The following is a 12,737-nucleotide window of genomic DNA, read 5'->3' as shown; positions in this document are numbered from 1 at the left end:
TGAGAAGAGTCAAAAATAACAGCAAATACTCATGGGAAGTTAGCAGAGTACAAAGTGAAGCCGGTACTAAGTTCATAATGATATGAACAGAGAAAAGAAGGACAACCTTAAAAGATTTTAGTGAAGCTATAACCAGCAACTGTTTGGGATTTCTACCGGATAAATGACTAAAACTATGCATCAGTGCTGAATTGTGAAATATGATTTTTTTTTTCTTTTCAGGATTATGTTATTTGTAGTGGGATTTGTAAATTTGCTGCTACTCTAATCTGTTTGATGTTCTGAAACTTTGTTGGATTAATTTTGTGCATCAACAAAACTTCTCGCTCAACTCCAGTAAAAGCCCACTTGTCTCTCCAAAAATCGCTTGCTGACCAACTGATGCTGGCGACGCTTCATGAAGTGTTAACTAATGGAGTGAGTTAGTCTAATGTTAGCACCTTGACATGTTGTGGCTTATATTTTTAGTGCTTCACGTGTAGCGAGAGCCGTATGCCACTGCAGTCTAAAAGATGCTCAGGTTATGAATAAGTCCATCAAGCTTTCCATGGAAAAAAATATTATTGTCCGAGCCGCCTGAGAAGTATCACAGACTCTTCCCTCTGTGTTTTTGCACCAGCTGCCCTGTAGACCACCTGACCCTCCAAGCCCTAAATGTCCCACGTACCAAAGGCCCATTCCAAGCCTTTTCTACCACACGTGCCCTGTGCAGCACAGGTCCTGCACTGACCCTCTGCCCTTAGTGTCTAAAATCAATATTAATCCTGTGTTTTTCATGGTGAAAAACAAATTTCTACCTTTTGCCTGCAAAACGTAGACAATCTAGTTGTTTGCATTTGTAAATTTGTAATTTCTCTTTGGCTCGGTGTGCTCTAGAGTTGTCATTTTGCACGCTCAAAATGCTGCAGCTCTCTTGTTCATATATTTCTACTTTAGCTGTTTAGATACACAACATTTGGTATATTCTTATTTATATTCTATCTGGTGCTGTATTCTATTGCTGTTCCTGCTGCAGTTTACCTGTTTCTGCACAGTAATCATCATAGATGTTTCATCATGTCTTTCTCTGGTGTCATTTAGTCGTCATATTTTAACCTGTCTGAAGCCACAAGAGACAACCAACTCACTGTCATACACAAAGTCAACAACTTGGATTGAGAAGGGTTAACCGAAATCCATCATAATGTTTTCCCTGCTCATTCTCGACTGTAAGGCCAGCAAGGGTGACATTGGACATGCTGTTGGGCTGCTGACAACACAGCCCCCGGAGGTTCAGGACCCTGGGGAGCCACAGGACTCAGAGGCCAACGGAGAGGCCTGGGAATCCCAGAAAGGTACGCTGGGGAGCTAGCCAAACCTAGACGACGTGACATTATGTTGAGCTATTTCCAGCGCAGCTATAATGGATTTGATAGCAGTAAATATTTCAGCTATGTGAGGCCTAAATAGTAGACAGATGCTAGTGGATGAAAAACAGGCCTCCACAGGACAGTGATCGAGGCTTTATCCAGTGGTAGAGTTGGTCAGAAACACGAATTTACAGGTATGTTGTAAAATTCGTACAAAATCTAGCATCTCTTCGTTTAGTGTGATTTGATATGATTCCGGTCCCTGTTGGCAGACGGCATTTTTGGATCTTGCCTGTGACACTGTGATGTGTTTCCTCAGGTCTTCCCAAAGATGCACTGCAGGCTGCCATAGAGCTCAGCCTGCAGGACTCCCACAATGCCCAGGAGGAGGAGAGAGAGTTTCACAGGTACAGCAACACAGCATTCATACTACAGCTACTACTACGAATAATAATAATAATAATGATAATCATAACAATAGTAATAGTAATGCTTACTATTATTGTCACAATCAAGATTTACTTGTCAAGCATGATTCTACACATTTAACTCCACCTACCATTGTACACGTGCATACAAAATAACAACAACAACAAACAGTAGTCCAAATACAACAGACGACAATAGAGCTGAATGTGTTTCTTATTGAATTAAATGTGAGGTATATATGTATAATTATTACACAGTAAACATAAGTAAAGTGTGCATGCATGCAGGCTGTGAACATGTAATTAATTCAGCCCGGTATCAAGGCGAGGCGTGCAAAAGACCCGCTGGTCCATCGGAGGAAAACGTGTCAGTGTCACGTTTTTGCGCTGGCTAGCTGTGAAAAATGCACTTTTTTTCTCTAATGTCACCAGCTAACCTTAACCCTAACCTTGACCTTAAAATAATCCCAACCTTAACCTTACCCTAACCTTAACTTCACCTTAAACAAGGATTTTACCTAACATTAACCAACCAGCTAAGAAGCTAACATTAATTTAGCTAGTGTACCAACGATTAGCTCATAATTGGTTAACAAGTTGATGTGCGTGCATGAGCAAACATTACTCTTCACCTGATAACTTGCGGCTTGCATGCAAAACGTGACACTGACACGCTTTCCTCTGGTGGACTGACGGGTCTATTAGACGCTTTGGTATGATGACAGGTGGACTAATTAATTATAGCTTATGTAGTGAAAGCTTATGATTTAAACAGAGAGAATTTAATGTGTGAATTTCATGAGATCAAACTTGGCACAGAGCATTTCACTTTCCCTCATAACCCAATCTGAGTCCAAAAAAAAAAAAAAAAAAAAAAAGTAAATAAAAGAAGAAGAAGAAGCAAAGAGAACTAGTTTTGGCTGCACCAAAAACACTTCATTCAAAAACCAAACAGATTTGAGTCGAGCTGGTCAGTCTCCAGCTCACTAATGGGTAATTTGATTTTTTTTTTTTTTTTTTTATCCCAGAGCCCTTGAGGCCAGTGCCGAGGAGAACACAGCAAGAGTGAAAAGGAAGAGATGCGAAGCCCAGAGCGAGATGTGCAGCCCCGCAGACTGGATCCGCCAGGACGAGTGGCCTGTGGGCATCCGCAACGTAGGCAACACCTGCTGGTTCAGCGCCGTCATCCAGGTAAAGATCAGGAAGGCTGCATGAATCAAAGTGATGCACACCTGGAAAAAATGATTAAACTGCAAAATTCAGTCGTTTTGCAATATATTCTTGTTCTGCAACATGTAAGCCTTGGTGGTCTCGAAGGCGAATACCCATAATCCCTTCAAATGGCTCAAGAGAACACCACATGACCTCACAGAAGTTATGATGCTGTAAAAGGTGGATACTAATAGTTTTTAACTCCAGTAAAAGATGCTCATAAGTTGAGTTCAGAAAGTCCCGAAAAACTCAAGATTCCCTCTTTAGGTTTGAGCCGCCTAGTTGTTTACTTTAGTACCTTTGAATAATTCAATGAAAAACATGTGGAAGCACTAAATCATGCAATTTAAAATACTAAGTCTGAATTAGTCTGACTCCATTGAGTGCACTAAGCTCCTTCTGAGTGTCCGACTGTTCTGCAGCCGCTTAAAATAGCTCCCTAACTTGGCTTTGAAGAGGCACATGAAGGCTCTTCTAGAAGTGTTTCCCTTCTTTACCTTGGGCTAAGACTTATTCTTGTATTCAGTCAGCAGATATCATTTTGGCTTTCGCTGTAACCTGGCCTTGATTTTCTCCAGTGTCAGATTAGTGGTGGCGGTGAATATATTTAGTGCCCCTCTCCATTTTCTGAAACTGTTCAGAGATTACCCTATGAGCGGGTTCAAAATAATAAATCATCAGGAGTTGAGAGCTTCAGCATGTTTGTTGAATTGACGGCACAAACACTGTTACTGCAGACCGAGTTTGAATCATGCCTTTACGTCAGGCATGCTAACCGAGTTATTGATAACATCAGGAGGGAGCAGGGAAGCGATAAGGTGGTGTCGGCATTCTCTTTTCAAATGAAAATATAAGGTACGTCTCTGTGCTGCTAATTCTGTTAAAAGTCCATTCCAGAGCGAGTTTAGCCGAGCCTATCAGGTAGCTTGGCAGAAACCGGAGCCATCATTGAAATGCACAGGCTGCACGGATAATTAAATAGTGTGGCGTTGTGAAGATGGAAAAAGCAACAGACTTCTCAGTCCGAGCATGAAAATGAACTTACGTCGCTGTCAATAAACACAGAAGAAGGAGGGAGCGCTTGATTGTTTTCGTTTAACTCAGATATGGCCCTGCATCGATAAAGAAGCGAAAACCCCATAGGATCGGGGCTATTATCAGGCAGTAGGAATGGGCAAATGAGTTGGCGCAGGCTGAGCGCGTATGGTTGTCACATTATACCTTTTGTTTTGTTGTTGCTGTTTGTTTTGGTTCAATTTGGTTTATTTCAGTTTCAGTAGAGCCAGACCCTCGATAAAGCACTTAACCCCTAATGAGCAATTATCCTATCAGACTGAGACTGAGCAACCACATGATTTGGTTTTCCACTCATATTTCCTGTTATCTTTTGTGGTATAAATTACAGTAAAATTGAGATAAGCTGTAATTGAATTTCCCAGTCAAAAGGAAAGTTGATATATCGAGGCATACATAAGTGCTCTGAGGCCCCGCTGTGACTCACCGTCCTGTACATGACACATAAGACTAATTGGCTGGGACCGATTGATTTAGTTTGTCACGAGGGACACAATATGAATATGATATGATGTTATGGTGTGTTTGCTTGGCTATAACTCAGTGTTTAAATAGAAAAAATTGACGCTAAAATGTCTTTTTAAAAAAAAAAAAAAAAAAAAAGTCGCAGAGACACAAAATGCCCAGAGAAAATCAGATTCTGACTTCCTCATTTTTCTTTTTAGTGTTATTGCATATGCTATAAAACTCTACGTGATTACTTTTATCACTCTGAATGTCTTAAGAAAACGAAACATTTTTTTTTTTTTTACCATGTTGCATGTGCCACTAAGAAAGGTGTTGGGATATGTGATTATGTGATGGGAAGGGTGGATGACGGGTTAAAAAAAAAAAAAATCTGTGATGGTATCATTGACTGCAATATTTTTGTACACCTACTGACATTCCAGTAATCACATAAAATACACCGGTTTTGCATTAAGTAAAATGAACAGGACTGTGATATACAGTATAAGTACAGGAAAATTTAAATGTTGACATTTCTTTGGCATACTTGTTTCACCAGCTAATGTTTACCATGAAGGTGAAAGTGTCTCTGTCTACCAAAAAACCTGCATAAACACCTCTACAGTGTTTTATTAAGTACGTATACAAATCTGACCTGTGAAGTTTCTATGCTAATTTCTATGTAAATGAGCAAACTAACTGGCTTAAAATCTCAGTGGGGAAACATTATCTATTAACTAAAAAGCAGTATTTGACATTCAGACACAAAATCTTGTGAGCATCCATGTTTTTCTCATGTTTTTATTTTTTTATTTTTTTTTTCTGGTCTGGATCACTGGATCACATCGACCCCCTTTGCACCCGGTCTTAATTCACATCTCATGTCCAGATTGTATTTTGATATGATTTAACTGGGTTATATATACGTACACTTGGTATTAATATACATCTCTAGAGTTTGCATAAAGGTCTGGTTGCAATTTGACCGCATCTTTTGTCCACCAGTGAGCAGATTAACAAAAAAAAATAGTGTTTTTATTTCTGCATATTTCTGCCCCTGTATTTGTGTGATGTGGATTAAAGGTGTGTCTGCATTTATTTACTTTTCTGTTCAGTGTGGTCACAATGCATCCCTGACCACATCTGGAAGTGGCTGTAATTGCAGCCTATTAACTTGAAAATTCCACTTTAGATGTACCACAGCCTCAATTAATGCCCCTTGGTTTTGTTTTTTCCTTTCTTTGATTTTTGGTTTCTGCTTTTTGATTTTGTCGTCTGTGTTGCAGTCACTGTTCCACTTGCCTGTTTTCCGGAGACTGGTCCTCAGCTACTGTCTCTCTGAGCGAGTGCTGGAGAAGTGCAAGAGCCACTCAGTGAGTACCGCTGTCACCGGCACATGCAAGGACTGCCGCACTTATCAATGGGATTAACGTTCAATGCATTATCCTGCCGTTTCCATCTGATGTTTTGAGTGTTGAAATTGTTGGGTATGGTTGAGTATTAATTGTTGTTTACAGTATTTTACCCCACTCCCCTATCCTTACTGATTTGAAACAGCAGACAAAATGAAGTCCATACACTATATTTGCTCTCGTTTGCAAATTTATGGTGAGCTCCTGCAGTGGAATGACGTTTCAAGTTAATGTTCTTCCTCTTGCTCCAAAAAACCCTCGAGGAAATAAGCTTGTGTATCTTAAATACACATCATAGGTCACATGACAAATCACTGTCTAAAAAAAAAAAAATGGTAAAACGTGAATATATAGCACATTAGTGATCATATGCAATCCTTATACATACTTATATATTTACAGAAAATAATATAGATGAACTTTAAACACAAGATGAAGAAGCGTTTGGTCCAAAAGCCATCATATTTTCAAGTTGGCTAGATTTAATAGAGACGCCTCTATATTTTATTCTGGGATGCCCATATAATTGTAATCAGATGGGATATTACAATCTATCACCGAGATAGTAATGAAACAAAATGTAAGCATTTTAAAACAAGAGATAACGATGATCAAATCCCACATCCAGGTCCTTCTCAAGAGAGAATTGTTTTCAATACACTCCAGCATGAGATTTCAACATAAGTCCATTTCTTTGAGGCAGAAATGGAATTTGTTTGTTGATATTCCTTGTTTCAAAAATGCCTCATTTACATTTGGATGCTGTAAAAAAAAAAAAAAAAAAGCTCTTTATATTTTGTTTTATCCAAAAAGCTTCAACAATGTCCTTGTCAGGGTTGTCAGTGCTTGGAATGATTGACTGCATCCTCCTAATGGCACAGTTATTTAAAAGCACACCTTAGGGAAATGCATTAGAAGAAAGCTTTCCTGGGTAACAGGGGGGAGGTAAAGGATTGTCCATGCACAGATTGCCTCTGTGTGACAGCGTAAAAAGGGTCAAAGTTGAAATGTCAGTTTGTTTTAACAGGAGAAGAGGAATGTAGCTTTTATGCAGGAGCTGCGGTGTCTCTTCGCCCTCATGGTGGGCTCCACCCGCAAGTTTGTGGATCCTTCTGCTGCGGTGGAGCTGCTCCGAGACGCCTTCAGGACTAACGAGGCCCAACAGGTACAACACATTCATTTGAGCTTATTGGTTTCTGTATACTATCTATTCATTCTTTCACCCCAAACCCTAAGCTTAACCCTCACTATTAACCTAACTTGAACCTAATGTAAATTTAATTCCAATTCTGACTCTAAAGCTGTGATAGTGAAGATTCAGCCTAAATCACAGTGTGAGACTGCAACAGAGAAGAGTGTGCGATGGTCCCATATGCACAAAAATTAAATTCCAGGATAGGGCAAAGGCAGGTAATCACTTCCATTCAGGAAATGAGGAATCGCAAGAGTGAAATCTAAAAATGTTCCCTCAGCTGCGACAAGCGAGCACTCTGTCCGGAGACCGCAGGCCTGCACCACCTTCATCCCCTCCAGACTCTAAGAAAAAGTAATTTAAGTGAGAGGAGTATGCATTTGATTTCTGGATATTGGTGTCCTCAAATTCAGGTACTTTTTGTCGCTCGGGGCTGCCAACATGCAAAGTTACCCAGTTCAGCCTCAAGTCAAATTCCAAATTCAGACACCTAACTAGCATCCGGAAGAAGTGAAAACCGGCCAAAGTGAGATCATTCGCAAAAAGTTTCCTGCTCCTGAAGCCTTAACAAAATTTTCTCACAAACTGTGAATCTTATTTGGAAATCTTCTTGTATCTGAAGGACGCTAAATGGCCATTTTTCACGTGTGATAGTTTCTGTTGCATATTGTTATTTTTGTTCTATTTTCATCAATACATGGTAACATTCCTATTCCAATTTGCGATATTGTGTGATTCAAGACTGTTCATTTCTTCCCTGAGCCGAACCCACTTCAGATCACTAGTCCAACTGTTTATTTAAATTTAGTTTATATTACACATTTTTTATATAATTTCCTATTCATATAGGCTACAACAGCAAATCAAGAATAGACACAAACACGAGAAATTTGTCTAAACCGTTGTATCTCGCCTCGTCATTTTAGGATGTCAGTGAATTCACCCACAAACTTCTCGACTGGCTAGAGGATGCCTTTCAGCTGGCTGCGAATGGAAAGTAAGTTTTATGTAAAAGTATTTATAACCATTCTTGTTCATGGGGTCTGTCATAGCTAAATTAACGATTAACTGCATTATTGTAATGTTTTGTTTTCAGTAATGCAGAAGACAAACAGAAAAACCCCATGGTCCAGCTTTTCTATGGTACCTTTGTGACAGAGAGAAGAAGTGAGGGTAAGCATTTGGGGGTTTTTTTTGTAATGGTGCCGCAGTGTATATGTGTTGCTTTCTTATTCTTATTACTCAAATCTGTTTCACGGTGTTCAGGCAAGACCTTGTCCAACATTGAGCAGTTTGGACAGTACCCTCTGCAAGTCAACGGTTACAACAACCTGGATGAATGCCTGGAAGGTGCCATGGTGGAGAAGGAAATCGAGTCCCTGCATTCAGATCAAACCATTACATCTGGCCGCGAGGTTTTTTTTTTTAATGTTTTCATATGTTAATACAGTTTAAAAAAAAAAAAAAAAAGAGTGTATATTTTCTTTTTTTAATCTTCTTTCTTATTGGGTTGCAGAGATGGTTCTCAAAGTTGCCACCGGTGTTGACTTTTGAATTGTCGAGATTTGAGTTCAACACCCAGCTCGGACGTCCTGAGAAAATACACAAGAAACTGGAGTTCCCGCAAATCATTTATATGGACCGGTGAGTTTTACACAGACAAAGCCATCACAGACATTTGATAACTGCAATAAAAGAAAGCCCATCAAGTTTTTACTGTGCAGCAAGTTGAAAAGAGGACTCTGCTGCTGTTTTTGGTACCTTAAAGGTCAAATACAAAGAGCGTACATTGTGCATATCCTATTTTTGTGTACAGATACCTTCACAAAAATATAGAGCAGACCAATGAGAGGAGAGGAGAGGTGAAAAGACTGAAGGAGCAACTGGCACTCCTTCAACAGAAACTGGAGTGGTAAGTTTTCCTGCTAAAGTGGCTTCAAGGCTAGGAGATTCTTTTAGCCCACAATTTTCTGTCGCACCTTTCTCGTCAGGTGCTCATCGAAATCTGCCACTCAGGACTGAGAAAATGCTCATAACTGTCCAATCTTTCCTAAACGATCCTCAGAAATACGATGAATCCCACCTGTCTGTAAATAATGCACGTTCATGAGACTTGTCAATTGGTACAGCCCAAAGTTTCCCTCACAAAAATGACATCTGACATCAAAATAAATCAGTGTAGGATAAAGGATGATAAATATAAGCATATGAGCTCAAACCCTGCACTAATCCTGCATTGCCGTTATTCACAGCTACAAAAATTACGGATCTGGACCCAACAAGTATCCTCTGGCTGACATGCTGCAGTTTGTGTTAGAGTTTGCCACCACCAAGCCCGTGACTGTTTCTCCAGCTGAGGACCTGAGACCATCTGCAACCTCAATGACTCCTACCAGCCACCCCGCCACTGAACCTGTCTCTGACAACAGGTAAACACCGCAGCACGGCCCGACTCACACTGGGTTTTTGAAAAATTCTGATATTGATATATTTGCCGATGTGTACATAAACACACCTGAACAGTCAGCTCTTTCTTGGCAACCGTTCCACATGAAAATATAGAAAGTAGTGTTTGGTTGAAAGGAGCTGTCTGACCATCCAAAGAGTCAGTATGCACCATGTGTTGTGTGAACTGTCTGCGAAATGAATGGCTAAATTTGCTGATAGTAGTAGCTACTGCATTTAGTTAATATAGTGGCAAAGAATATTTCTTAGTCATAGTCATAGTCATAGTCATATTTATTAACTCTTCACCACAATTGTGGTATGGATTACAAACAATACAAAATAAATGATGAACAGTCATAATGAGTCATCACAGGTCGAAGTAAAAAGAAAAAACAAGCCTGCACTCGATCATTTAAAGAGTGGCAAAACCTTATTCAAGAAAGCACCCAATTTACATATTGTTTGTAAATTATCAGTCTTCAGTAAAGCTATACATTTAAACATAGATGGGCGATTTAAAAAATATTTAGGCAAGTACTTATTTCTGGTCTCGGACAAAATTAAATTTTTACATTCAAACAAAACATGATATTCATCTCCCAGGTGGCCGTCATTACACAGGTTACAAAAACGTTCATTCCTTTACAGACCCTTGTATCTACCTATTATTTTAGGAAGTCTATTATTAGAAGTTCGGAAATTACAGATGGCCTGACTATACTTCTTATTTTCACAGAGTAAATATTTTTCAAACTTAAAAACTTAAGTACAAAGTTGAGGAGGCACCTCAACATCTCAGTATAACTTTGTTTACATTAAATAAGTTGTGGAAACATTATTGGAAGTCAACATGTTCACCGTCTTTATTCCTTGTGTCGCCCCTCAGCGAGGCCATGCCTGCAGATGCAGGTGCGTCAGAAGGCCAGGTGCCTAGTCAGCAGAGGACGCCCATCTACAAGCCCTTTACCCAGTGCAGGCCTCCCATGGACTGCCCTCCACAGCCAGCGCCCCACAGCATCACAGAGGAAGAGCTGCACTTTGTCAAGACCTGCCTGCAGCGCTGGAGGACCGAGGTGGAGAACAACATAAACGGTATGCCAACACCAACATGATGCTGTCGTTTCAGTCTTTATACGCTCAGTCTTCAGTCACTCTAAAGGTTCATTAACCAGCAAATTTGTGTTGCAAGGGCTATCAGTGTGCCTCAGGTGCTTAAAAACGAAGAAAAAGAGTTTTTGTCTTCACTAAGTTGCTGAATATTTTAAATTTTATCCTACCAAAGCGGCATTGTTCTGTGACATTGCGTGGTAGTCATTTTCCATGGTAACATAGGAGTACTGAATTATGATATTTAACATGGTATTGGCATGGAGCTTGAAATGTTAATGTAGCGACAGCACTGTCTGAAGAATTAGACCATGTGATACTCTCCTGACTGAAATACTGGTGTAGAAACTTTTTTTCACCACTGTGGCAACCAAAACATGAAAAAAAAAAAAAAACTGAACCTCAAAAGTCAACAAAATCCTTAAGGGTAAAAGAGAAAAAGGCTACAAGTGCAGCATATTGATGTGTGTGTGTGTGTGTGTGTGTGTGTGTGTGTGTGTGTGTGTGTGTGTGTGTGTGTGTATCTGTGTATGTCAGAACTAAAGGCCAGCATCGACAGAGTCAGCCAGGTGCTAGAGGGCATGTACACGGATAACAGCCTCTGTCAGGTAAGGCTTACACTCACCAAAACCCACCCTTCTGCAAACAGAAAATCGCTCTAATCTCTACATCTCAAACTGTAGAAAATGCACGAGGCGAGATTAGACCAAACTTGCTATGTCTGTGGAGAAAGTGAGTCACTGCAGCAGCAGCAAGTGGTAATGAGTATGAATATGCATGAGTGTGCAAAGAAGTCTGGATCCCAGCTTTAACAGAATGTAACGTACTGTAGCAGTGGTAATATCAGAAGTGACAGACTGTAAAAAAAAGAGTGAAAACATTTAAAATATTCTGATTCTAGTTTAGTGTAGTTTAGTTTTTAGTTTAGTCATGTTTATTTCGAATATGTCCGTAAAACACAATTCTGCAATTTAAATCATAGAAAAAAAACTGCCAAAAAAGAGACATACAAAATGAATAACAGATTCAAATAGGAAAAAAGAAAAAGAAAACAAAACAAAAAAAAATCAAGAACAAAACAAAACAAAGGAATGTAAACATATCCGAAAAGGAGTGAGAAGAAGTAAAACTACTCTCACCCCTCTTATAATGGCCTACATTAAATAATTATGTTGACTTCCATGCTTATACTACTACTCTTATAAAAATATATTACTCAATTTTATATCAATATATATATTCTGATTCTGATTATATTATATTCTGATTATATTATATATTCTGATTATAATGCCTAAAGGTATAAAGGTGTATTCTGTTGTTCAGGTGCCCTACAGGCTCCATGCGGTGTTGGTCCACGAAGGCCAGGCGTCGGCGGGACATTACTGGGCCTACATCTACGACCACAGCAACCAGCGCTGGATGAAGTACAACGACATCACCATCACCGAGTCCTCGTGGGAGGAGCTTGAGCGGGACTCGTTTGGCGGCATGACCAACGCCAGCGCCTACTGCCTCATGTACATCGACGACAGGCTGCCCCACCTCATCGCAGGTACACGTCCATGTCATGGATCGCATTACATCAGATTTGATTGGATTAGTTTAGATCAGATTACATTAGATTACATTAGAGTACACTGGACTAAATTAGACTAGGCTAAATTCAGTTAGATTCAACTATATTAGATTGGAGCAGATTAGATTGTATTAGATGCATTCTTGTAATGTACTCTGACGTCTTGTAAAGCATTTTCTCACCTCTTGGAAAGGTGCTACGTATAGATTGATTGATTGATTGATTGAAATCCTAATAGGATGCAGTATAGAAGAATAGGATATTCACCTCATTTTTAATGGAAATTTGGATGCAGCCACTTGAGTTTTTTCTCTACGAGACCTCCAGTCTGGCATCTTGGGTCATTGGTTAGATTCATTCAAAAATTCAAGTTTTATATCATACAATTCGGAGAAAGCTAACTAATGTGCTTTTTGATTTTACTTCACTTATGTTTTCAAAGAGCAGTATCTCTGTTTTCAGTTCCTAATGAATTAAGGTGTCAGCCTG

The 12,737-nt window shown here is 39.6% G+C and overlaps 1 protein-coding gene across 1 annotated transcript in view; it reads left to right on the top strand.

The window, feature by feature from the left end:
- The window catches only part of usp28 (ubiquitin specific peptidase 28), a 30,410-nt gene that overhangs the window by 3,655 nt on the left and 14,018 nt on the right, over positions 1-12,737 (top strand). The window contains exons 3-16 of the mRNA XM_030069529.1: positions 1,214-1,334; positions 1,669-1,756; positions 2,806-2,968; positions 5,797-5,883; positions 6,950-7,087; positions 8,041-8,111; positions 8,211-8,287; positions 8,381-8,529; positions 8,631-8,758; positions 8,931-9,026; positions 9,367-9,543; positions 10,449-10,654; positions 11,207-11,277; positions 11,996-12,224. Coding sequence (XP_029925389.1) covers positions 1,214-1,334; positions 1,669-1,756; positions 2,806-2,968; positions 5,797-5,883; positions 6,950-7,087; positions 8,041-8,111; positions 8,211-8,287; positions 8,381-8,529; positions 8,631-8,758; positions 8,931-9,026; positions 9,367-9,543; positions 10,449-10,654; positions 11,207-11,277; positions 11,996-12,224 — 1,801 coding nt within the window. The remainder of the gene's footprint in view (positions 1-1,213; positions 1,335-1,668; positions 1,757-2,805; positions 2,969-5,796; positions 5,884-6,949; positions 7,088-8,040; positions 8,112-8,210; positions 8,288-8,380; positions 8,530-8,630; positions 8,759-8,930; positions 9,027-9,366; positions 9,544-10,448; positions 10,655-11,206; positions 11,278-11,995; positions 12,225-12,737) is intronic.

This window comes from Myripristis murdjan, chromosome 14, assembly GCF_902150065.1.
Source record: "Myripristis murdjan chromosome 14, fMyrMur1.1, whole genome shotgun sequence".
NCBI lineage: Eukaryota > Metazoa > Chordata > Actinopteri > Holocentriformes > Holocentridae > Myripristis > Myripristis murdjan.
This window is presented reverse-complemented; position numbering and strand designations above follow the sequence as displayed.